The sequence below is a fragment of the Chlorocebus sabaeus genome, chromosome 17, assembly GCF_047675955.1.
Source record: "Chlorocebus sabaeus isolate Y175 chromosome 17, mChlSab1.0.hap1, whole genome shotgun sequence".
NCBI classification, from domain to species: Eukaryota; Metazoa; Chordata; class Mammalia; order Primates; family Cercopithecidae; genus Chlorocebus; species Chlorocebus sabaeus.
Window position 1 is genome coordinate 31,597,522 of NC_132920.1, and position 25,216 is coordinate 31,622,737.

The 25,216-nt window shown below is 46.0% G+C and overlaps 1 protein-coding gene and 1 long non-coding RNA gene across 4 annotated transcripts in view; one reads left to right on the plus strand and one right to left on the minus strand.

Moving 5' to 3' along the window:
- On the minus strand, nucleotides 1–15,230 carry LOC140708861 (uncharacterized). Its single transcript, XR_012089105.1, has 2 exons — nucleotides 14,687–15,230; nucleotides 1–1,498 (listed from the first exon to the last, which is right to left on the minus strand). It is a non-coding gene; the product is annotated as an uncharacterized lncRNA (long non-coding RNA).
- LOC140708860 (MHC class I polypeptide-related sequence B-like) overlaps nucleotides 14,713–25,216 on the plus strand; it is a 17,579-nt gene continuing 7,075 nt past the window's right edge. Inside the window, exons 1-2 of one of the 3 annotated variants that reach the window (XM_073005861.1) lie at nucleotides 14,713–14,796; nucleotides 15,372–15,432. Coding sequence is in view for 1 of the 3 variants with exons in the window: in XM_073005860.1 (XP_072861961.1) it covers nucleotides 18,285–18,354 (70 nt within the window). In the remaining 2 variants the exon portion in view is untranslated. Of the gene's footprint in view, nucleotides 14,797–15,371; nucleotides 15,433–18,226; nucleotides 18,417–25,216 lie in introns of those variants that run through there. The other 2 variants (XM_073005860.1, XM_073005862.1) reach the window with 2 other exon arrangements.

Consider the following 25,216-nt stretch of genomic DNA (forward strand, 5'->3'; position numbering starts at 1 on the left):
TTATTTTCTTAGAAGTTGTAATTTATTGATATGTATTTTAATCATGGCATAGATAGATACTATCCAACAATTTGTTTTTATTACCTCTATTTACACTGCTTAGGTGGCCACTACTGGTATCTCTGCATTTTCTTTCTTGTATGTGATATTAACGTATAAGCTTGTATGTACATGGTGGCTTGGTTTCCAGGAATTGCTGATTAGGTAATTTAGACCATTCCTTCCACTGAGTACAATGGGAAAAGGAGGAGAACACACATATTTGAAAAATCTGGTTGAGCAAATGGATGGGCTAACAAAGCAGTGAAGACTTGCCTGGCCAGGAACCAGGAGAGGCAGAAATCCAGAAGAGCAACTTGAGCTGTGGAGCTGCTTTTGTGGATCAGAGGCAGTGACACCTGCTCCCCGGCCGGAAGCGCACTTCCAGGGTTCAGGACTCAGGATTCAGAACTTAGAGGGTCTCCTGGTCTCTCTAGAATTTGGTGCTCATTTAGCCAGGGCTAACACCCCCACACTCAATGGCTGGAGGATCCAAGCTTATGGTATGACTGCCTCTGGAGCATTTCACTCTAAAGAAATCCCAACAGGTGTAGGTACATGGTCCAGAGGGCACCAGCCAGCCTCCCACGGAACTCAGTCTAAGGCACTTCCCTGTGTTGTTACCCATGTTGGCCATGTCCTCAGGAATTCAGTGGAACGGCCATGTAGTCTCTGAGTGGAAGTGAGGGCCGGGGAGTGGGGCGATACGGGGCAGTGGTCCCTAGGCAGTCAGAGATTTTGTGTCCCTGCGTCCCTTCCTTCCATCCCAATCAGAGACCACTTGTGAAAGCCCAAGAACAAATGTCCTTAAATGTCAGAGGTGAATCCAAGACCACTGATCCATTGTGCCCAGGAGCCTTGGGCCATGTAGCCCAGCAGTAATAAAGTCTATGAGGCCTTAGTCGCCCCCAAAGTGTTGCCCCAAGAGGAGCTGCCACTCATTGCCATCAGGCACCCCAGGAGCTGGACATGTTATTCACTGTAATTTCTGATGAGGAACTAGAGAGGTCCCATAGCATATACACCTTGATCAAATTGGGCCATGGTGGAGTCAGGCAAAATTCTGCAATGACTCATAGGTACCTAAGTATAAAATAAAGTCTCAACTCAGAGCATCTAAAGTCTCAACTCAGGACATGGCCAACATGGGTAACAACACAGGCTCAGTAGTCATTCCTTTGTGCTGTTGCTGTGCTTGTACTGTGAAAACTGGTGCTTGAAGGAAGGAGATATAGTGACATGTTGCAGGAAAACACGTGTCATTAGAAAACTTGGCATGATTCAGGGAGTGGGAGGGACCATTGTCTTTTCCATGGTAGATGTGGGACTCTCTGTCATCTTTATCCTGTTGTTCCAAGTGCAGAAGAGAAAGCTTCTTCCTACTTTCAGCTACATGACTGACAACAGGAGCTGGAATTCAGAGAATCAGTGGAAGACTCTCTCTCTCCAGGCCCCAACCCTGTAAGTTTAAGGAACAGACTTAGGTCTCTGGCACTTTGTTCTCAATATGCATTTTCCTTCACTCATTCAGAAAAAAAAAAAAAAAACATAGAAAATGAACCAAAGGCTGCAATTCTCATGGCACCTAGAGAACTGGAGTACGGACCAAGGTTGCCATGTGCCTGTCATTGCTCCACCACACTCGGTTGCTGTGTGACCTCAGGAGAAGCGCTCTACCACTAGGGACTTTTAAATTCATCTGTGAACCCTGGATAAACACAGACATTCCGGTAACCTTACTGAAATGAAGTGGGGATCAATGGGTTGACAGGCAGAGAAAAATTTAAGTGATGGCATTTACTCCTAGACAGGGCTCTTTAGGAACATGCATCTTAAAAGTAGGAGGAAAACATAATGCCAGCAACGCCCTGCCTAAAATCCCCTTTAGTGATGATAATTATCATTCATCTTTCTATAAAAGTACAGCAAGACTTTCTCTCTCAATATCTCAAATCAGTTAAGTATATCTTCTGATTATATACCAGTGTGGACCCACATGTTTTGCTCTGAGTGAAAATGAAAACGAATGAGAACATCTCCACCTCCGTGTGGTGACCATGGGACCACAGAGGTTTGGAAACCAGCCTACATCGCCCAAACTCTACATCACTTTCCCTTGTCAATTTTCAATCTATCTGTTCTATGCTTTGGAATCCTACGTAATTCATACTCTTGAATAATCTCATTTCCATATGCAGGGCAGGGTAGAAAAGGTGATATCTCTGTTTTAATTTGCTAAGACTTCCATAATAAAGTGGCACAGACTGGGTAAGTTAAACAATAGAAATGTATCATCTCCCAGTTCTGGAGGCTACAGGTCCAAGATCAAATGTATTGCAGGGCTGATTGCTCCTGAGGCCTCTCTCTTTGGCTTATACATGGCCATCTTCTCCCTCTATCTTGTCAACATAGGCCTCAAAATATGTGTAGAGGGACACAGTTTAGCCCATAACAGTCTGTGCCATCCTTGGCAGTGCCTTTTGTAAGAAATAAAAGAGAATACAACCCTTTGGCTGGACTCTGTTGATATTTTGAAATGTTGGTCTTGCAGTAAGAACACCACCAAAACAAGGAAGCCAAAGTTTAGTTTTCCCTGGAAGGTGAGCCCTCCCTGAGCCTGGCTGCCCCAGGGCAGCAAGACCCAGTGCTATGTAGTTCTCCAAAGTGCTATTTACTATAGTGATTCTGATTCTCTACTTTTAACTGGGAAAATAATTATCTCTCAGGAAAGCAACCACTTCTGATGCTATGTAGGTATTATTCTCCTTATACTTACAGGAGAAAAAAATTGATGTTAATAAACAGGAAACATTTGCCAAATTATTATCACACGAATAATTTTTGTATTGTCTTAAGATATCCTTTATTGTATTGTGCTTGTTGGTTTTTTAATAAAAAATTACTGGCACATAATATTTGTACATATTTTGGGGTACACATAATATTTTCATGCGTGTGTAGAATGTGAAATGATCAAGTCAGGATGTTTAGGATATTCATCACCTCAAAGCATGTGCCATTTATTTGTGTTGGGTGAATTTCAAATCCACTCTTCTAGCTATTGTGAAATATACAATACGTTGTTGTAACCACAGCCAGCCTGCTGTGCTATCGAATATTACAATTTATTCCTTCTATTTAACTGTATCTTTGTACCCACTAAACTACCTCCTTTTATCTCCCAGGTCCCCCCACACACCTTTCCCAGCCTCTGGTAACTATTATTCTACTCTACCTCCATAAAATCAGCTTTTTTTCAGTTCTTACATGTGAGTGAGAACATGTGGTATTTGTCCTCCTTTGCCTGGTCCATTTCACTTAACATACTGACCTCCAGTTCCATCCATGTTGCTGCTAGTTATTATGAAGTAGCTCTAGCTAGAAGAATGGAGAATTAAAAGAAATCTTTGTGAAGCCACTACCCAGGTTTGTCCATTTGTAACATTTTAATATTATTGGCTATATGTAGTATACATAGAAAATAATAGAAATATATGTAGATAGCCCTGATTTTCCACAGTTCTGTTATGTATGTGTTTCAGTTGATACTGTACTGAGTAAAGTAAGGACTGCCAGTGAGAAGTGAGCAATGTCTTGAATTTGGTGAATGCCTTTACAATGTTACAAAGTTTTTAAAATCCCTTTGTTTGACATGATTTTTGACTTTGTAGAAATTGTTTTTTGTTGAATGTATCATTCTGTGGCTTGCTTTTTCATTTAACATGGTCTATGAGGTGAATCCACACCCACAGAAACAGTTCATTTGTTTTCAGTGCTGGATAGTGTTCATGGGAGGAATATCCCACAATTGATCTCTTCTCCTGTCCACAGACCTTTAGCTTGTTTCTGGTACAGACACTGCCACAATGAACAGCCTGGGTCATCTCTCTCTGGTCCCCTGTGTGAGTTCCCCAAGCTATGGATGGAGGAACAGGATGACTGTGCTTTTACCACATGATGTTATAGGATGTCAAATTGTTCTCTGGAGAGGTTGTATCAACTCCCCCTCTAAAATCTGATTTGATCTTTTACAGGTCAAGTTCTCTTCCTCCCCACTGACTGCTCATCCTCAGTCAGTTCATTGGCTCCTTTTGTTGTAGATGCTGGAGCACTCTGGGGTTTGCTGCCTCCCAACCACTCTAGTGTCCTCCACTCCCAGGATTTTAAATATCGTCTAGACACAGATGGCTCCCAAATATATATCTCTACATATTTCTATAATCAGAAAGATAATGGTACCAAAACAGGTACCCTGATACATTGCAGGTGGGCCTGCAAACTGGAAATGTTTTCAGGAAAGGCAGTATGGCGATTTCTGTCTAAGTTAAAAACGCATACACCCAGCAGTCCTACTTCTAGAAATGTGTCCAAAACTACACCTGCATTCCTGAAAAATGACTGTATTCAGAATTAGATGTTGCAACCCTGTTTGTAAAAGCAAAAAGGAAAGAAGAAAGAAAGAAAATGAAAAATAAAAGAAAAAATAATCCAGATGTCTGTCACTAGGGGACTGGTTAAAAAAGCATTGCAAGCTGGGCACAGTAGCACTCACCTGTGAATAGCCACTCTACTGCACTCTGGGTAACATAAGGAGGCCTCCCTACCTTCCTAAGAAAACCCAAACAATCACTGCATATCTACACGGTGGAGTCTACAAACATTTAACACAAAAGAAAAAAGACATAGGAAACTCTTGATATTCCCTCATGGGACGGTCTCTACAATACATTATTAAGAAGAAATAAAGTAAGGTGTAGAATAACATATAGAGTCTGCTAAAATTTGTGTGAAAAGGGACAAAGATATATATGTACACATTTATATTTGCTTGCATATGCATAAAATATATTTGGAAGAATAAACAAGAAGTTGATATCCCTGGTTGCCTGTTGGGGATGAGACAGGGTTAAGAGAGAGACATTTTACCTTTTGAACATTTAAAATTTTGAATTTTGAACTATATCAAGAAATAAAAGATAATTCCTAGGGAGACCAAACAAACCCAAGAAAATTCACAATGCAAAACCTTTTAAAAACCAATAGAATTTTTTTACTTTTATTAAAATAAATTTTAAAAATTTTCTAAATATTATATTATTCCTTTAACAAGGAGGTTTACTACCATTTTAACTCAGTATGTTGTTTTCTTTTTAATTGCATTATTTTTCCTTACATCTGTCTTTTTTCCAACACAACGTAAAATAACAGCATGATTAATTAAATGCAATTTGTTTGGTGAAGGAAATTTTGTTCAAATCTTGGTCTAAGTGGGAAAGGGATTCTAGAGGATCCAGGGCAACAATTACGGCTTCGGTATGTTCACAACGCCCTCTAGTGTTTATATGGGCTCATGGATGTGATATCTAGAAAACACTGGAATTCTCAAGGACACACGACTGAAGCCATTTGCCAAATGTTCAAGGTCCTATTAAAGGCCCTTCTGAGTACTTGTCATACGAGGTCACCCTATCTTTGAATCAGAAGGTACACTCAGAGCTCCTAGGGTCACATCCCAGGCCCAACCAGCTAAGGTCAGTCAAGGAAGGTCTGGAGGTCAGTGTGGTGAGGAGTGGGGCGTCAGTGTCACTGGGAGTATGGGGACCAGTTGTGGAGTGGTGGGAGTCCCAGGTGCTGTATGAAGCCGAGCCTTTGGATCACTCTGTGACTCCACATTTGGTCCCTTCTTGGGTGTCTGATATTCCCAGGACTCCAAGGAAATCAAATGCTGCAAGCTTGGGTTGGGGAGCTGTCCAGGATGGGTCAGGTATGGTCTCATTGATCCTACACTTCTGCCTCCCAGCCCACTCCCAGCCCTCTTCTGATACTAGAAATCAACACGGATTGCCTTAGGGTGGTGGTTCGCAAAGTGTGGTCCTGGGGGAAGCAGCATTGGCATCACCTGGGAACTTAGATATGCAATCTTCAGGGCCTGGCCTGGACTTACTGTATCAGAAACTCTCCATTTTAACAAGCCCCCAGCAGAATTCTGCTTTTCAAATCAGATCTCTCTCTCTCTCTTTCTCTCTCTCTCTCTCTCTCTGTCTCTCACTCTTTGTTTCAAGTCTCAATATTGAATAACTGTGACTTCTGGATAGTCAGATGTTAGACAACCTTTCTGCCAGGAAGCACCAGGCTCCTTCATCAGCTTATTCTCATTCTTGGCCTGGCCCAGAGGAAGATGTTCACTTCCTGGATTCGGAGCAAAGCTCTCCTATCCTGGGTGTCTGTGGTGCTCCCACTTACACCACAAAACAAAGTTCAAATAATATTCTTTTCTTTTATGAGATTTTTGGTATTCCTTCATTAGTCAGAGCTGAAGATCTACATATATGTCTACCAAGCAAGTGTGCATGTCTCACTAGCCAGTTTGTTAGTCTTGCCAATGCACCACAATGTAGCAGCCTCTCAGTGTCTCCTTGTGAGGTGTTACCTGGAGTTCTTTGTCTCACCACCAAGAGAATTAAGGAGCGTGGATACAAAGAGTGAGGTTGGAGCAAAAGTTTAATAAGCATAAAAGAAAGCTCTCCCCTGCAGAGAGGGGGCTTGGAAGAGGGTTGCCATTTTTACAGTTGAATGCAAAGGCTGATGAGGGCTGGGTGTCTCATTTGAATAAGGCACGAATTTATGGTAGCTCCACCCCATCCTCCTAGTGTCCAAGTGGACCCTTAGCTTGACTCTACATTGCTTTGTTTCCCTTACTGCCCATGTATCGGGGAACAGAATTTTCCATTGCGGGCATGTCTGGGCAAGTTTCCTGTGTAGCCTTTCTTATTTGTGTAGCTGTGGGCATGTCTTAGGAAAGTCCCCCTGTGCAAGTTCCCTTTTCTGTGCCTGCAGGCTGTTCTTTTGTTTGAAATAATTCAACTGAGGACCCACCATAACTGCCCACCTGACCAGTTTCTTCCTTTTTCCTCTCTCAATTTGTGTTACAATTTCCTTACTGATCTCTGCCTGAGCAAGACTGGGCACACCTTGAAGGCAAGGAGGGTTTATTTCCTCTTACCTCAGTCCCAGCTCCTCTTAAAACAATGCCCGGCACGCAGTAGGTATTTGATAAATGTTTGCCAAATGAAGGGATTGCCTGCAATGGCCTGGCAGACAGGAAAGCAGAATGAAAACCCACAGGCCAAAAGTGGCTGGGAGAAGATTTTCCAAATCCTGGTGCTGGGCACAGGGCCCACTAAAGTTCACTTTTGAACCTTCCCATCTGTCTCATCCTCCTCTCTTCAGGGACATCCGTGCCCCACAGAGCCCACTTAGTCACACACTACCTTTCAGGACCACCTTCCAGATCAGCCAGGCACAAACCCCACAGACTTCCTGCCTGTGGCTCCAAATCCTCAGCTGAAATTCTGAGGCTAATTTCAGTGGAGTTAGAGGCTTATCCCTTAGGAGTGGCAATGGCTGGCTTTAAGATTCGAGAAGTAGTGTTTCTAATTTTTTTTTTTTTTTTTTTTTTTGAGACGGAGTCTCGCTCTGTTGCCCAGGCTGGAGTGCAGTGGTGCGATCTCAGCTCACTGCAAGCTCTGCCTCCTGGATTTACGCCATTCTCCTGCCTCAGCCTCCCGAGTAGCTGGGACTACAGGCGCCCGCCACCTCGCCCGGCTAGTTTTTTGTATTTTTTAGTGGAGACGGGGTTTCACCATGTTAGCCCATGTTAGGATGGTCTCCATCTCCTGACCTTGTGATCCGCCCGTCACGGCCTCCCAAAGTGCTGGGATTACAGGCTTGAGCCACCGCGCCCGGCCCGAGAAGTAGTGTTTACATCTCAAAAGAGAAGACCGCTCCACCAGAAATGCAGAGTTTTGGTATGTGCAGGTCCGGGGTCTTCAGGAGGTAAAGAATGATAGCTCCAGGAGCACTGGGACCCCCATGCAGCCCACCTGTCACCACAGCCTAGGCAGGGGTTGGGCTCTCACCTTGGCCCCTCCTCTGCACGCCCTGGATGTGGATGGTCCCTGAGTGTGAACTCGCCTGGGCTCTGACCCTGGGTGCTCTTCCCGCTGTTGTGGAGCCTCTGCGGGTGTGGGGCCTCTGCGGGTGTGGTGCATGCACAGGGGGCTTCACAAGAGACCTGGGGCCCTTTAGAGTCTCAAGGCCAACATTCTTGGAGAATCCATGTCAGGCATTCAGGCTCTCAGGGACTCAGATGCCCAAACTATGAAAATGAGAGAATCTATCCCACTCTCTCAGGTGTGGTGAGATTCATATTACATGACAATCGGTCATCTATATGTCAGGCCTCTGAGCCCAAGCTAAGCCATCATATCCCCCGTGACCTGCACGTATACATCCAGATGGCCTGAAGCAACTGAAGATCCACAGAAGTGAAAATAGCCTTAACTGATGACATTCCACCATTGTGATTTGTTTCTGCCCCACCCTAACTGATCAGTGTACTTTATAATCTCCCCCACCCTTAAGAAGGTTCTTTATAATTCTCCCCACCCTTGAGAATGTACTTTGTGAGATCCACCCCCTGCCTCCAAAACATTGCTCTTAACTCCACCGTCTATCCCAAAACCTATAAGAACTAATGATAATCCACCACCCTTTGCTGACTCCTTTTTCGAACTCAGCCCGCCTGCACCCAGGTGAAATAAACAGCCTTGTTGCTCACACAAAGCCTGTTTGGTGGTCTCTTCATACGGACACATGTGAGACACTATACATGCTTCGTACTCTCAGTGTTGCCTTTATCAGTCGGCCAATGCCTAAAACCCAAAGATGGGTCAGGCATTGTGAAGGAAGAGTTCCTTTCTTACCTTCTGAAGCTGCCATCAAGAGGAATTTCTACCCTGTGAACTCTAGAGGGGACTTTCCTTGAAGCTGAGTTGGGAATGGACATTTGGACTTTTTTTTTTTTTTTAGAGTTAATAACTCCATGGAGAACCACACATTTATTTGCTTACTTTAATTCTACAGCAACCTTCGAGGTGGCTTACTGCAACAAACCCAGTGTAATAAATACATACGAATTATTTTAAAATCAACACCAAGGAAAATATACATTTTAAAAGATTAAGGCTGGGGTAAAGCTAGAACATTACTAGGCAAGAAGGAACATCTGAAACATTTGCTGAAATGGAGTTCTCTGTTTACCTAGCCATAGGTTTGTTGCCTCATGATTTCACTGCATCTGAGCACCACGGAGCGGGGCGACAGTGCAGGTCACTAGTCCCTTGTTTCCTGATTCAGGAACAGCATCCTGTTCTACACTTACAGTCAAAGGAAATTACATCATTATAAGATGTTTAATGATGAAGTCAAAGTCCACAGAGTCAGCAAGTAAGTCTAAAAACCTCAGGAGTCCAAGGAGAGTCTACATTTCTCCCCGGAAAAGGCCTCACGATGCGCTCTTGAAGGGAGTGGGTCCTTGCAAGGGGCCCCAAGATGCAGGAGCAACTGGGCTGCAGCTCTCAATAAAGATGCCCTCTCTACCTGCAGTTCCACGAAACCTCACAGGCAACTTCGGTGATCTCACCTGAGATAGGAATTCGGTTTTTTTATGTTGGTTCTCTTTGAGCCATTGTGTGAGCTTTAAAATGTGACGTGAAGATTTTGCTATACTGGTGTTTCCTTGCTGGAATTTGACATCCACGCTGACTCTGGCTTCCCTGTCTGGTTCCAGGAGGAAATGGAATGTCCTGTACTTTTTTTCAGCATCTCTTTGTGTAAGAAGGATCAGGAGACTTGGAGTCAAGGGCTCCTCCAATCTCACTCTCCTCCATAAAACAGTGTCCCGTAAGCTTTCTAGGGGTGAGGGCCTTGACACTGTGCTGTTCTGATGAATATAATTGTCCCAGCTCCTGAAATAAAACCACAGGTGCACAAAATACCGACTCTTGCAAGCAATGCCAAGGTGGGGATGTTTCCTGGGCACCAGGTTTAGCACTTTGACTTTGTATGTACACACACAGGAGCCAGGCATTGTGGTTTATGCCTATAATCTCAGCACTTTGGGAGGCTGAGGCATGAGAATTGTTTGAAGCCAGAAATTCAAGACCAGCCTGGATAACAAAGCAAGACCCAGTTTCTACAAAAAAAAAAAAAAGAAAAAAAAGAAAAAATAGATATATATGCGCGCACACACACACACACACACACACACACACACACATAGTAGTGGCTCCAGTCTGTAGTCCCAGCTACTCGAGAAGCTGAGGCGGGAGGATTACCTGAGTCCAGGAGTTGGAGCCTGCAAGGGGCTGTGATCGGGACACTGCTCTAGCTTGACCATTAGAGAGAGACCCTGTCTCAAAAACAAACAAAACAAAACAAAGCAAAATACATACACACACACAGCTAGAGTCAGCGCTGAGGGAGAGGGTGACCTCAGGGCGGGGTCACAGGCATTTCTCAGGTCCCTCTCAATGGCCGTTGTCTCTTTTTCCTGGAGGTGGAGGAGTCTATACTTCATGAGGAGAAGTCCTCTGAAGAAGGCGGGAGATACTCAGGAGCGGGGTCCAGAGAGGGAAAAGGATGAGGAAGTGGAGACAAAGTGTAGGGGGCAGGGCAAGAAGGGAGCATGTGAGGAATAGGGAGGGGGAGGACCTTCCAGCTGTCAGAAAAGTCACACGCAGAATTTGGCTCTTGGTTTTTGTGCGTTATCAGGATGGATTTGGGGAACCAGCTGGAGTGGGAGATAAGGAGTCTACTTTGCAGAGGACACGCGTCAGTCTCCTAGTTTGAACTCACGAGTAGCAGCTGACAGCCAGGACCCTTGTGGGGGGTGCGTGACACCCCTTTGCAACCAGGGTGTTTTCTGCACCACACTGGCCGCCCCTCCTGGGACAGTGCTGGTCTCCAACCCTAACAGGGAGGGAAGGAAGGAGAGATCTGGAGGCTTTGGGTCCTCCCTTGTGCTCCTTCTTCCTCTGCCCTTTATTCCCTGAGTGTCCTCGCCTTTCCTCTGCTACCAGGACCCCACTACAGCAAAGTACATCCTGCACACTGGCCTGGACTCCCTTGGTAACTATCCAGTGGGTTCATCTTGCCCGCTACCTAGACAAAACCGATTTACCAAGACAGGAGAATTGCAATAGAGAAAGTAATTCATGCAGAGCCCTCTGTGCGGGAGACCAGAGTTTTATTACTCAAATCGGTCTCCCTGAAAACTCTGATCAGCTTTTAAGGATAATTTGGTGGATGGAGGGGCCAGTGAATCGGGAGAGCTGATTGGTTGGCTCCGGTATGAAATCATAGTGAGTGGAGGCTATTCTCTCAGGCTGAGTCAGTTCCTGAGTGGGGGCCACAGGACTGGTTGGCAGGTCCAGATCGGGCCCTCCAGTTGTTAGAAATGCAAAAACCTGAAAAGACATCTCAAAAGGCTGCTCTGAGGTTCACAATAGTGATGTTACCTTCAAGAGTAACAGGATAAGTTGGAAATCTTATGACCTCTGGAATAATGGCTGGTAATATTCAGAATTCCAGCCCCTCTCATCCTAACTTAATGGCCGGTGGCCTTTCTTCGTTTTACAAGAACAGTTTCCTTTTAAACCATAAACTAAATTCCTTCCCAAGGCTAGTTCAGCCTAGGCCTAGAAATGAACAAGGGCAGTTTAGCGGTTAGAAGCAAGATGGGGTCAGTTAGGTTTGATATCTTTCACTGTCATCATTTCCTTAGTTATAATTTTGCAAAGGCGGTTTCACCTTGGCTTCAGACCTACCAGTGGAGTATCACTGTGCCCTGTCCTTCCAACCACTGCCACTAGATGGAAGCAGAGCGAGCATCGCCCAGATGGGCTAGATTCGTGCCACAGGCTCACTGCTAGAACGAACATTCTTGAGACTTTAGATCTGAAAGTCAGCCTGATTTCTGAAAGCCTTTGACCGGTTCCAAAATCAAATCAATACTCCAGGAACAAGATCTGCCTCGACTTTGTCTCCACCCAAGAATGCTATGGCTACGCAGTTTTCAAACGTGCTTTGAGAATAAATGGAACGGGGTCCCCTGTGTCCACACTCATTTGCGTTTTCCTTTTTACTACAGCCAACCCCTTTTGTAAATATTGTTACATATCCCTTTATTCCACTGAAAACATCTCTTTCAAAGGCACTTTAAGAAAGATTCAATGCCATGAAAATAGGAAGGATCCTCTTGAACGAGAGTTTCTGGTGGTGGGTTTTAATGAACATTTTGGTTTTTAAAACTCTGTAACTATTTTGTTGTGGGGCTTAGCTTCATATTTTCAAACTGAAATATTCTCTTCCTTAACCTCCACATAAATCCAAGTTTATAATTTTTATTATTTTAAATTTTTATTTATTTTTCTGTTTTGGGGGCAGGGTCTCCTCCTGTCACCCAGGCTGGAGTGCAATGGCACAATCAGAGCTCTCTGCAGCCTGGAACTCCTGGGCTTAAGCAATCCCTCTGCCTCTGATTCCCAAAGAACTGGGATTACAGTCATGAACCACTGCAATCCACCCAAATCCAAGTTTATACTAAAAGATAAAATTTCAACATCGTAGGGGATTGGTCAGGTGGTGGGAATAATTATAAAGATAAAGCTATAGGTAATAGATACAAACCTTCTTGGAAGGCAGAAAGTTTTGCAAAAGCCTCAGGATAGAGTTATGGCTGAAAGCAGCCTAATCCTCTTACCTTGAGTTAATAGCTTTGAGTAGGTACAAAGACATGTAAGGGAGTTTATCTAAAGAGCATGTTTACTCATGTGGCCCTACAACCTTTGATCATTTGTAGTACTGCTCTCTCCAGGGGGATGGCGACCAGATTAATTACCCACAGATACGTTGACTCAAAGCCTTTGTCATTAAATCTGTGCTAAATAAAGGCCCACAGGGTCAGCTAGTGAAGGTATGCAGCTGCCACAACCCTTTCTGTGAGTGGCCCGGCCCCCTGGCGCACTCTTTCACTGAATATCGGTGTCTTGAGTACGTTATTCATCCATCGTGCAGCCTGGGTCTGCCGGTCAGACCCCAGTACAACATCTAAGAGGAAATGAAAGTCACAAAGTTATCCCAGTCTCTGCAGTCACTGTCAAAACTTTCGTGAGGAATCTTCCAGGTTTTCCCCTACTTAAAATATATATTAATATTATGTAAGTGGTATTAGTGGCATTTTCGCCCAGGCTGGAGTGCAGTGGCATGATCTCAGCTCACTCTAACCTCTGCCTCCCAGATTCAAGTGAGTCTCCTGCCTCAGCCTCCCAAACAGCTGGAACTACAGGCACCTGCCACCACGCCTGGCTAGTGTTTGTATTTTCAGTAGAGACAGGGGTTCACCATGTGGGCCAGGCTGATCTTGAACTTCCGACCTCAGGTTTTCTGCCCGCCATAGCCTCCCAAAGTGCTGGAATTACAGGCATGAGCCACTGTGCCCAGCCTCCTTAACGTTTTAAAAAAGGTTAAAAGTATGCTTGGCATATCTTTTCATAGCAATACTTAAAATTACTCTTACTCTTTTTAATGACAGCATAGAATTTTATCATGTAGCTGTTCTTTGGGAGACGACTGAAATCTTCTTTATCTTCACTGTGGTAATGGAGATGTGGGTGTGTGCAACAGCTAAAATTCATCAAGTTGAACATTTTAAATAGATGCAGTTTATTGCATGCAAAATATGCCCCAATAAGATGATTTAAAAATATTATCCTCTTTGAGGCTTGTACTTTGCTTATGTGAAACAAAACAAAACAAAAACCTTATTTTTGTGCCCAGGAGACACACCCTGACACATCTGGAGGTAGAGGGTCATGCTCTCTGCAACTTACCTCCACAGGCCCTGAAATAACAATAATAGCAGTATGTTTACAGATTCACAGAGAGAGAAAGCTATTGTAAAAATGTTCATAAGTAAAACTAGATAAAGAGCAAAAAAAAGAAATAATGAAACTGCGTCTTTTAAATTTTATCTCTCCGGCCGGGCGCGGTGGCTCACGCCTGTAATCCCAGCACTTTGGGAGGCCGAGGTGGGCAGATCACGAGGTCAGGAGATCGAGACCATTCTGGCTAACACAGTGAAACCCCGTCTCTACTAAAACACAAAAAATTAGTCGGGCGTGGTGGCGGGCGCCTGTAGTCCCAGCTGCTCGTGAACCCGGGAGGCGGAGCTTGCGGTGAGATCCCGCAACTACACTTCAGCCTGGGCGACAGAGCGAGACTCCGTCTCAAAAATAAATAAATAAATAAATCTCTCCTTGACTTTTTCTCTCCCCTTTTCTTCCTATCTCTTCCCTCCTTTCCTCAACGCCTCCCCCTATCCTTCCCTCTTTTCTGCATTCTCTGCATTTGATCCCCGGTGTATTCCAGCCTCCAGGCCAACAAACGTGTCCGCGTCCGCCGGGGGCAGGTCAGGGAAGGGACGCGAGGCGGCGCTGTCACCGCATTCTGAGAGCCGCAGCGACCTGGGCCCCCAGTATCATTTCAGTGAAGGTCACTCCAGTCTTTGATGGAGGCCACACTCGGGGCGTAAATTAGGATCCTCGCCGAAGTGGCGGGACCCTGAGAGGCTTTTTCCTGGCCCCTTAGTTGTGGGTTTTCCTGCGGGCGGTGGAGCCAGTTTCCATCAAAACCGCCCAGAGGCGGGCGCTGCCTTCCAGGGGTGGCGGAGCAGCAGGAAGCGTTTTCGGATCCTGGAATCCGTGGGCGGCCCGTGGGAGGGACTGAGGCGCATTTCCCTACTCACCCGGCCCCGAATCCACCGCAGTGCTGTTTCAAGCGAGTCAGATTCCAGATCGCGCTCCAGCCCGGACTCGGAATTCCTGCCCCGCGGGTCTGCATTTCCCAGCGGCTGGTGTGAGTGACCCGCAGCTGGAGACCAGAAGCCTAAAGGCAGATCCGCCCTCCCCAGCCCACAGCGCCGTTATTCCGTTTCTATATCAGTAAACACGTTTCATTTTCCGTAGACCAGGGCGGGGTGACGGGTGATCCCATTCCTCGCAGTGAACTCCGGGCCGCAGAATTCAAAACGCTTGCGGGCAAGGCCGGGCGCTGTGGCTCTCGCCTGTAATCCCAGCACTCTGGGAGGTCGAGGCCGGCGGATCACCTGAGGTCCGGAGCTCGAGACCAGCCTGACCAACATGGGGAAACCCCGTCTCTACTAAAAATACAAAATTAGCCGGGAATGGTGGTGAATGCCTGTAATCCCAGCTAGTAGGGAGGTTGAGGCAGGAGACTCGCTTAAACCTAGGAGACGGAGGTTGCGGTGAGCCGAGATCGCGCCATTGCACTCCAGCCTGGGCAACAGGGAGGAAAACTCTGTCGGAAAAAAAAAAAAAAAAAAAAAGCTTTCGGGGCCGGAGCGCAGCCCCGCCCTGGGTTATGTGAGCGACCGCGCTGGGCCGTTTCTCTTTCTTTTCCGGACCCTGCAGTGGCGCCTAAAGTCTGCAAGAAGGAAATCGCCTCTGTGCTCCTGAGTGCATGGGATATAAGGCAAGTGCTGAGGGAGAAAACGTAGTTGATGGGGCAGAGCAGACGGGGCTGGTAGTGGGGTGGAGGGGGAGGGCTTTGGACAGAAGACCTGGGAGGCTTGGTGGGGGAGGGACGCCCAGGCCTGGGCACTAAGAAGCAACTCCCCTGGAGCTTGAGACCATCTTGGCCTCCCATAGCCCTGGAGAGGACTGGCTTCATGTCTCCCTGAAACCACTTCTAAATGCCTTAGAACAAACCTTGCATATTTATTATTATTATTGAACTATTAAGTCTTTTTTGGCGGTGAGCTGAATGAGATGCTTTGCTGGAGCTGGCACAGGGAGGAAGTCCTGGAGGGAGGGTAGACACTGTGGAGGGAAGGGCTGGGTCCATCTCCCTCTCTGTCTCTCACTAGACTTACGATCTTTAGCAGTGAAAAAAATCTCTCTGAGGTGGGGAAAGGACTCCAGTCCCTGCTGTGCTCACTAAATTATGAGGATCAAAATAAATTATCAGTGAATGTGAATGGGAAAACTAAGAAATTGTTAAAATTCTCAAATATGCTACATTTTAATCCACAGAAAAGTATAGGCTAGGGATCATGGGGGAATAGTTAGTAATGACAGGTATAGTTTAACTTAAAAAAAAAAAAAAAAGTTTGTGAGGCTGACAAAGAAGAAATGGGCACATTTCCTGATCTTGGAGGGTTCACAGGGTAGAAGATGGTAGATGACAGCTGGGTGTGGTGGCACTCGCCTGTAGTCCCAGCTACTCAAGAGGCTGTGGTGGGAGGATTGCTTGAGCCCAGGCATTCAAGGCTGCAGTGAGCTATAATCATGCCCCTGCTTTCCAACTGGGTGACAGTTGGAATAAAAAAATAAAATAAATAAAAAAAGATTCAAGGCAGGGCACAGTGAGTACTAAATCAAACCACGGGCTAAATCTGGTTGAAGGTTCAAACCACGGGCTAAATCTGTAGTTCTAAAATGACTATACATTGGAAACACCTAGGGAACTTTAAAAGATACTAAGATTTAGGTCCAACCTAGGTTTACTGATTTAACAACCTAGGTTGTGGCTGTGGCCTGGGAACATGGATATTAAAAACTCTCCAGGTGGTTCTACGCAGTGGCTAGGTTTGAAGACCACTGCCTAGATGTCCCAGCGACTAAGAGATGCACTTTGGAGACAAGGCAATTCTCTTAGTAGAAAGAGGCTTTCCGGACAGCATTCTTATTACTGAGAATTGAGAATTCATATGCCACACAATCTATCCTTTTAAAGTGTACAGCTCAGTGTCTTTTAGCATAATCACAAGGTTGTGCCACTGTCACCACTATCTACCCTGGAAGATTTTTTTCCTTTTTTTCTTTTTTCTTTTCTTTTTCTTTTAAAGGCTAGTCAAGTGAAACACTGGGAGTGAAGAAGAAACAAAGACATCTGTAACTAGTTGTGATCAATTAGTTGTAAACACCACTGCACTCAGACCAGCCTAATTGGGAAGATTTTAAGGCTATGGTGTGATCTGATGGGTTCTAAGTCAGAGGTGACAGTAACGTGGAAGAGGGAAACAGCTTGAGAAGTGGCATTCTGGTGGGATAGGGTGAGGAGATCCCAGAGCCCACTTTTACTGCAACCCTGGGGAGATGTCACCAGAGAAATGGGGGTGGTGCCAGACAGCAGGTTGTGGCAGCTGTGGTTTCCATGATAGAGTAGAAGCATCCATCATGTGTGACATTCAGCAGATGGGGCGCTGTGGGTAGCTTGGAGCACTCTGGTTGTAACTGAGGCAGGCACAGTGTTTAGGAAGCCTGTGCAGTAATCTAGGCTGAAGGGAGGGGAAAGCTCAGACTAACATTGTGGCTGTGGGATTGAATAGGGTTGGAGGAGCTGACTTTGATTCCCAGAGATGAAGGGGAAAGAGGAAATCAGAAAGGACCAAGGATGGTGATGTTCTTAAGAGAAACTGAGGAGGAAGAGAGGATGATGTGGTGGGAGATGTGTAGAGAGTCCTTGTAGATCTGCCACATTGGAGGGGACTATGGTCCCAGAGGTACAGATGTCCTAAAACAGGCTGGAAAAAGGAGTCTGGAGAGAGCTTGGTGTAGTGAACCATGGGGAGCCTCCTCGTTGGCCCTGTGATCACCCAGGGACTGAATAGAGAGGCGGCCCTGGGAGACCTCAGACACTTAAAGGATATAAAGGGGTGAAAGGGGGGGCCTGGCTTTGAGTCAAAGGGAGGAGAAGGAGATTATAAAGCTGAAACGTCTAAGAGAGTTTGTGGTCTGAGCTGTTCTACTGGGGCAGGTACTTCTGAGAGGCAGAGGTGGCTGAGATCTGGAAACAGGTCTGCAAATCTGGCCAGTGACACTGTGCGCGGTTAAGGGAGTGTGTTGGGAGAATAGCCACGCGTTGTCTGTCCCGGAAGGAACAAGCCAGTGAGAGCCGGTCTGATGGGGCGGCCGGCGAATGGGGCTTGGTGAGGCCCGCGCTCCTAGGGGTGGGGGTGTGGGGATGGGTGGTCGCGATGCCGGGAGGGCGGGCAGGGCCCTGGCCGTGCTCATGAAGTTGGAGCTGTACTCTCAGCTACTCGAAGCTCGTCCCTGCTTTAAGCTGCGCTCCCGCATGCTCCCCTTTTCTGGGCGCCAAGTCCCGCCTTCTAAATCTCCCCAAGTCTCCAGCCCACTGGAATTTTCTCTTCCGAGCGTGGCCCCGCCCTCTCCGCTCCTGATTGGTCCTAAGTTCCGGGCCCCAGTTTCATTGGATGAGCGGTCGGGGCCGGGCCAGGTGATTAAGTTTCCGCCGCGCATTCCCCCGGGCTTAGCTCAGTTGGACCCCGCTTGAGCTGCTGAGAGGGTAGGGACGTCCGGGCCATGGGACTGGGCCGGGTCTTGCTGTTTCTGGCCAGCATATTCCCTTTTGCACGTCCGGGAGCCGCTGCTGGTGAGTGGCGTTCCTGGCGGTCCTCGGCGGAGCGGGAGCAGCGGGGCGTTTCGGGGGGTCAGGTGGGTCGCGGCGAGCGCTGTGCTGTCAGGGCGGGGCTCAGGGCGCTGTCGGTGGTGCGGGGAGCCGGACGCGGCCGTTGCCGCCACACTTCAGCCTGCTTTCCCGTCTCTTTTCAGTCCTCGGGATCCCGCATCACCTGCATATTCTGATCTCCTCCTGCGCTTGCTCTCCTCGCCTCTCCTCCGCTTCCTCTCACTTTTCGGACAAACCAGTCCTTCTGAGGCCCATGGGTTCAGAAGACCCATGGGTTCTGCCTCCGGGGCTGCTCCTGTGACTGGCATTCGAGGGCTCTTCCAGCTCGGCCACTGAGGCAGCCACAACCCCCGGTGCTCGGGGCGGCTCTCAGGTCCCTGAAGTCCTGTCCTTTCCCGGAGCCGACGTGTTCTCAGCTCCTGGGCCGCAGCTCCTGGATTTGGAGCCCTCCTTTCTTGGGACCCGGAGCTGGTGCTTCCTGCTGTTGTGGGTACTGTGGGGGTTTGGAGTCTGCAGGCTCCGGACAGAGGATTCTTCCTGCGACTTCTCTCATCCCCAGCTCATTTTCCCCTTGACTCCGGCTTCCGGGAGTCCTCTCCTCTCTCGCATCCCACTCCTACTAATGACCAATGATCTAAGGACACCAGATTCCCTCCTACCTCCTCCCTGCCCATCTCAAGGCCCGCTGGGTGCTGTTGCCTTCCCAGCTCCCTGCTACCCCTTCCTGTGTGCTGTTCTCTGATCCATTTCTGGGGTGTCCTCTGCCCTCATCCCCTGCCCCCGCCACCGAAGGTCCCTCCTGCCTCCTTTATGGGCCTTTCCTACAAGCAGCCTTCACCCAGTGCTGCCCCTATGCCTCCTACTCCCAACTGTCCCTGACCCTAACTTTCTGGTGCTGCCTTTTTTCTGGGGGTCTTCCCTCCATCCCACTCCCCTCCAGACCACCCAAGGGGTGCGCTGGTGCTAATGGCAGTTGGGCCTTAGGCAGGGCACAGGGCAGTGCAAATGCCCCCTCCTCTCTAGTGCAGGTGCCTGCTCTGGACTCTGCCTCACGGTGGCCCCTTTCCCCACTTCTTCATCCTCAGCCTCACCCTCTTGAGGACCCCACCCTCCAGCCCACAGGTGCTGAACCATCCCTCCCGGGTCCCTCCGCCCCTCTCCACCTTGGGACCTTGCACTGCTCCCACTTCTTGCCCAGCTGCCTTGGGTCCTCAGCAAGTTCTCATCTTTCCCAAGTCCCACCCTCCCCTCCTATCCTCACCCTACCTCAAGTTCTCCCACAGTCACTCCTGCCCCATGGTCATGCCGCCCTCAAGTTCTTGCTCTGCCCATCTCCCCTCCCCAACCCAGACCTAAAACAGGCTGTTGGGCCAACTGCTCCTTGACCTTCATTCTTTTCTTTTTTTTTTTTTTTTTTTTTTTTTTTTTTTTTTTTTTTTTGAGACGGAGTCTTGCTCTGTAGCCCGGGCTGGAGTGCAGTGGCCGGATCTCAGCTCACTGCAAGCTCCGCCTCCCGGGTTCACGCCATTCTCCTGCCTCAGCCTCCGGAGTAGCTGGGACTACAGGCGCCCGCCACCTCGCCCGGCTAGTTTTTTGTATTTTTAGTAGAGACGGGGTCTCACCGTGTTAGCCAGGATGGTCTCGATCTCCTGACCTTGTGATCCACCCGTCTCGGCCTCCCTAAGTGCTGGGATTACAGGCTTGAGCCACCGCGCCCGGCCCATTCTTTTCTTTTGGTTCCTTGACCCCAGTGGGCTCTCACTCCCTACACCACATATCTAAAATCTGTTTTGCCTGCTCTTGGGGTGCCACTGTTCCCCCTCCAGCACTACTCCTTTTGGCAGGCCCTTCCTCAGGCTGAGAATCTCTCCCTTTACCTTGGTTTTCTCTGTCTGGCCAGCACTCCCACCCCTTACTTTGTTTTTATTTTATTTTATTTATTTATTTTTTTTTTTTGAGACGGAGTCTTACTCTGTCGCCCGGGCTGGAGTGCAGTGGCCGGATCTCAGCTCACTGCAAGCTCCGCCTCCCGGGTTTACGCTATTCTCCTGCCTCAGCCTCCCTAGTAGCTGGGACTACAGGCGCCTGCCACCTCGCCCGGCTAGTTTTTTGTATTTTTTAGTAGAGACGGGGTTTCACCGCGTTAGCCAGGATGGTCTCGATCTCCTGACCTCGTGATCCGCCCGTCTCGGCCTCCCAAAGTGCTGGGATTACAGGCTTGAGCCACCGCGCCCGGCTACTTTGTTTTTAATTTTTAACTTTTGTTTGGGTATGTAGTAGATATATATGTATTTATTTATGGGGTACCTGGGATATTTTAACACAGGCCTACAATATGTAATAATCACATCAGGGTAAATGCAGTATCTATCACAACAAGCATTTATCCTTTCTTTGTGCTACAAACCCATTATGCTCTTTCAGTTATTTTTAAATGTACAATAAATTATTGTTGACTGTACCCACCCTGCTGTGCTATCTACTAGATCTTATTCATTCTAACTATATTTTTGTACCCATTAACCATCCCACTCCCCCACTCCCCACTACCCTTCTAAGCCTCTGGTAATCATCATTCTATTGCCTCTCCCCATGAGATCAACTGTTTTAATTTTTGGCTCTCACAAATAAGTGAGAACATGCAAAGTTTGTCTGTCTGGGCCTGGCTTATTTCACTTCACATAATGACCTCCAGTTCTTTGCAAATGACACTATGGTTGAATAGTACTCCACGTACACACGTACACCACATTTTCTTTCTTCATTCGTCTGTTGATGGACACTTAGGTTGCTTGCAGATCTTGGCTGTTTTGAATAGTGCTGCAATAAACATGGAAATGTAGGCAACTGTTTAATACACCGATTTCCTTTCTTTTGGGTATATGCCTAACAGTGGGAGTGTGGAGCATATGACAGTTCTATTATATTTTTAGTTTTTGGAAGAACCTCCACATTGTTTCCCATAGTGGTCGTACTAGTTTACATTCCCACCAACAGTGTACAAGGGTTCCCTTTTGCTACATCCTCGCCAGCATTCCTTATTGCCTGTCTTCTGGATAAGGGTGGGATGATTTGATTTGCCTTCATCTGATGACACATGATGTTGAGGACTTTTTCATATACCTGTTTGCCATTTGTATGTCTTCTTTTGAGAAATGATTATTCAGATCTTTTGCTTATTTTTAAATTGGATTATTAGATACTATAGTTTCATAGTTTGAGGTCATAGATTTACGTCTTTAATCCTTTTTGATTTGATTTTTGTATATGGTGAGAGATAGGGTCCAGTTTCATTCTTCTGCATGTGGATATCCAGTTTCCCCAGAACCATTTATTGAAGAGACTCTCCTTTGCCCAGTATGTGTTATGGGTAACTTTGTTAGAAATGAGTTCACTGTAGATGTATGGATTTGTTTCTGGGTTCTCTATTCTGTTTCATTGGTCTGTGTGTCTGTTTTTATGCCACTACCATGCTGTTTTGATTACTGTAGCTCTGTAGTATAATTTGAAGTCAAATAATGTGATTCCTCTAGTTTTGTTCTTTTTGCTCAGGGTAGCTTTATCTATTCTGGGTTTTTTGTGATTCCATATACATTTTAGAATTGTTTTTCTATTTCTGTGAAGAATGTCATTGGTGTTTTGATAGGAATTGCATTGAATTTATAGATTGCTTTGGGTAGGATGGATATTTTAACAAAATTGATTCTTCTGGCTGGGCGCAGTGGCTCACGCTTGTAATCCCAGCACTTTGGGGGGCCGAGGCGGGTAGATCACTTGAGGTCGAGAGTTCAAGACCAGCCTGATCAACATGGAGAAAACCCGCCTCTACTAAACATACAAAATTAGCCGAGCGTGGTAGCATATGCCTGTAATCCCAGCTACTCAGGAAAGCTGAGGCAGGAGAACCGCTTGAACCCAGGAGGCAGAGGTCTCGGTGAGTTGAGATCGCGCCATTGCACTCCAGTCCAGGCAACGGGAGCAAAACTCCGTCTCAGAAAAAAAAAAAAAAAAAAATTGATTCTTCCAGTCCATGAACATGGAATGCCTTTTCCATTTTATTGTGTCCTCTTCAGTTTTTTGCATCAGTGTTTTGTTTTGTTTTGTTTGTTTGTTTGTTTTTTCTGAGACAGAGTCTCGCTCTGTTGCCCAGGCTGGAGTGCAGTGGCCGGATCTCAGCTCACTGCAAGCTCCATCTCCCGGGTTCACGCCATTCTCCTGCCTCAGCCTCCCAAGTACCTGGGACTACAGGCACCCGCCACCGCGCCCGGCTAGTTTTTTGTATTTTTTTTTTTTAGTAGAGACGGGGTTTCACCGTGTTAGCCAGGATGGTCTCGATCTCCTGACTTCGTGATCCGCCCATCTCGGCCTCCCAAAGTGCTGGGATTACAGGCTTGAGCCACTGCACCCGGCTCCGCATCAGTGTTTTATGGTTTTTATTGGAGAGATCTTTCACTTCTTCAGTTAAGTTTATTGAAGGGGTGGCCTGCCCCTCCACACCAGAAATAAGACACAGAGACAAAGTATAGAGAAAGAAAAGCGGGGCCCAAGGGACCGCGCTCAGCTTACAGAGGACCCACACCGACACCCGTCTCTGAGTTCCCTTAGTATTTATTTATAATTATCTTTACCATCTTAAAGATAAGGGAGTGGCAGGACAATAGGATCATTGTAGGGAGGAAATCAGCAGTAAGACATAAGAACAAAAATCTCTGTGACGTGAATAAGTTTAAAGGAAAATGCTGTGCCTTGAGATGCATATGCAAACATCTCCATAAACCTTTTAGCAGCATTGTTTCAGCCTATCACATGGGGAGAAACCTTGGACAATACCTAGCTTTCCTAGGCAGAGGTCCCTGCGACCTTTGGCCGTGTACCGTGTCCCTGGGTAGTTGAAATTAAGAGAATGGTGATGACTTTTAACCAGCAAGCTGCCTTCAGGCATTTGTTTAACAAAGACACATCCTGCACAGCCCCAAATCCATTAAACCTTGAGTCACCACAGCACATGTCTCTTGCAAGGATAAGGTTGCGGGTAGGATCACAGATTAACAGCATCTCAAATACAGAACAAAATGGAGTCTCTTATGTCTACTTCTTTCTATATAGACACAGTAACAGGCTAATCTCTTTCTTTTCCCCACAGTTTATTCCTAGGTATTTTATTTTATTTGTAGCTAAATGGGATTAGTTTCTTGATTTCTTTTTCAGATTATTTGCTGTTAGCACATAGAAATGCTACTGATTCTTCATGTTGATGTTGTATCCTGCAACTTTACTGAATTTGTTCTTCAGTTCTATTAGGTTTTTGGTGGAGTCTTTAGGTTTTTCCAAATATCAGACCACATGATGTACAAACAAGGATAATCTGACTTCTTCTTTTCCAATTTTGATGCCCTTTATTTCCTTCTGTCTGATTGCTCTAGCTAGGACTTGCAGTATTGTGTTGAATAACTGTAGTGAAAGTAGTCATCCTTGTCTTGTTCCAGATCTTAGAGAAAAGGCTCTCAGTTTTCCCCCATTCAGTATGTTACTAGCTATGAGTTTGTCATATATGACTGTTATTATATTGAGGTCTTTTCATTGTATACTCAGTATTTTTAGAGTTTTTATCATGAAGGGATGTTAAATTTATCATGCTTTTTCAGTATCAGTTGAAATGGTGATATGGCTTTTGTCCTTTATTCTGTTGATATGATGTACTACATTGATTAATTTGTAGATGCATACTTGGAATACATTCCACTTGATCATGAAGAATGATCTTGTTAATATATTGTTGAATTTGGTTTGCTAGTATTTCATTGACAATATTTGCCTCAGTGTTCACCAGGGATATAGGCCTGTAGTTTTCTTTTTTTGATGTGTCTTTGCCTGGTTTTGGTATCAGGATATTCCTGGCTTTGTAAAATGAGTTTGGAAGTATTCCTTCCTCCTCTATTTTTCAGAACAATTTGAATAGGACTGGTATTTCTTGTTCTTTAAATGTTTAATTGTGGTAAAGTATACATTACATAAATTTTACTGTTTTAACCACTTTTAAGTGTATACTCGGTGGCATTAGCTACATTCACATTTTTGTGCAACCCAAAACTCTGTACCCATTAATCGGTAACTCCGCATTCCTCGCTACCTCTGGCCCCTGGTAACCAGCATTCTACTTTTTGTTTCTGTGAATTTGACACTCTAGGTACCTCATTTAAGTAGAATCATGTAATGTTTGTCTTTTTGTTTCTGGCTTATTTCACTTATAATATTTTGAGGTTCATCCAGGTTGTAGTATGGGTCAGAATTTCATTCCTTTTAATGATGAATAATACTCATGATATGTATGTACCACGTCTTGGTTATCCATTCCTCAGACAGTGGACACTTGGATTATTTCTGCCTTTTGGATATTGGCAAATATTTCATTTCTCTTGGGTTTATATTTATTTCTTTTGGGTATTTCTTTTGGGTATATATCCAGAAATAGAATTGTTGGATCATACAGTATTTCATGTTTTAATATTGAGAGGCATCACCATAGTGTTTTCCATTGCAGGTGTGCCATTTTATATTTCCAAAAGCAGCATACAGGGGCTTCAGTTTCTCTACCTTCTTGCCAAACTTGCTATTTGTGTGTGTGTGTGTGTGTGTGTGTGTGTGTGTGAGAGATAATAGCCATCCTGATTGGTTTGAGGTAGTATCTCATTATCTCATTGTGGTTTTGATTTGCATTTTCCTAGTGACTACTGATATTGAGCATCTTTTTGTGTGTTTATTGATCATTTGTATATTTTCTTTGAAGAATTGGCCATTCAAGTATTTTGCCCATTTTTCTCCCCCA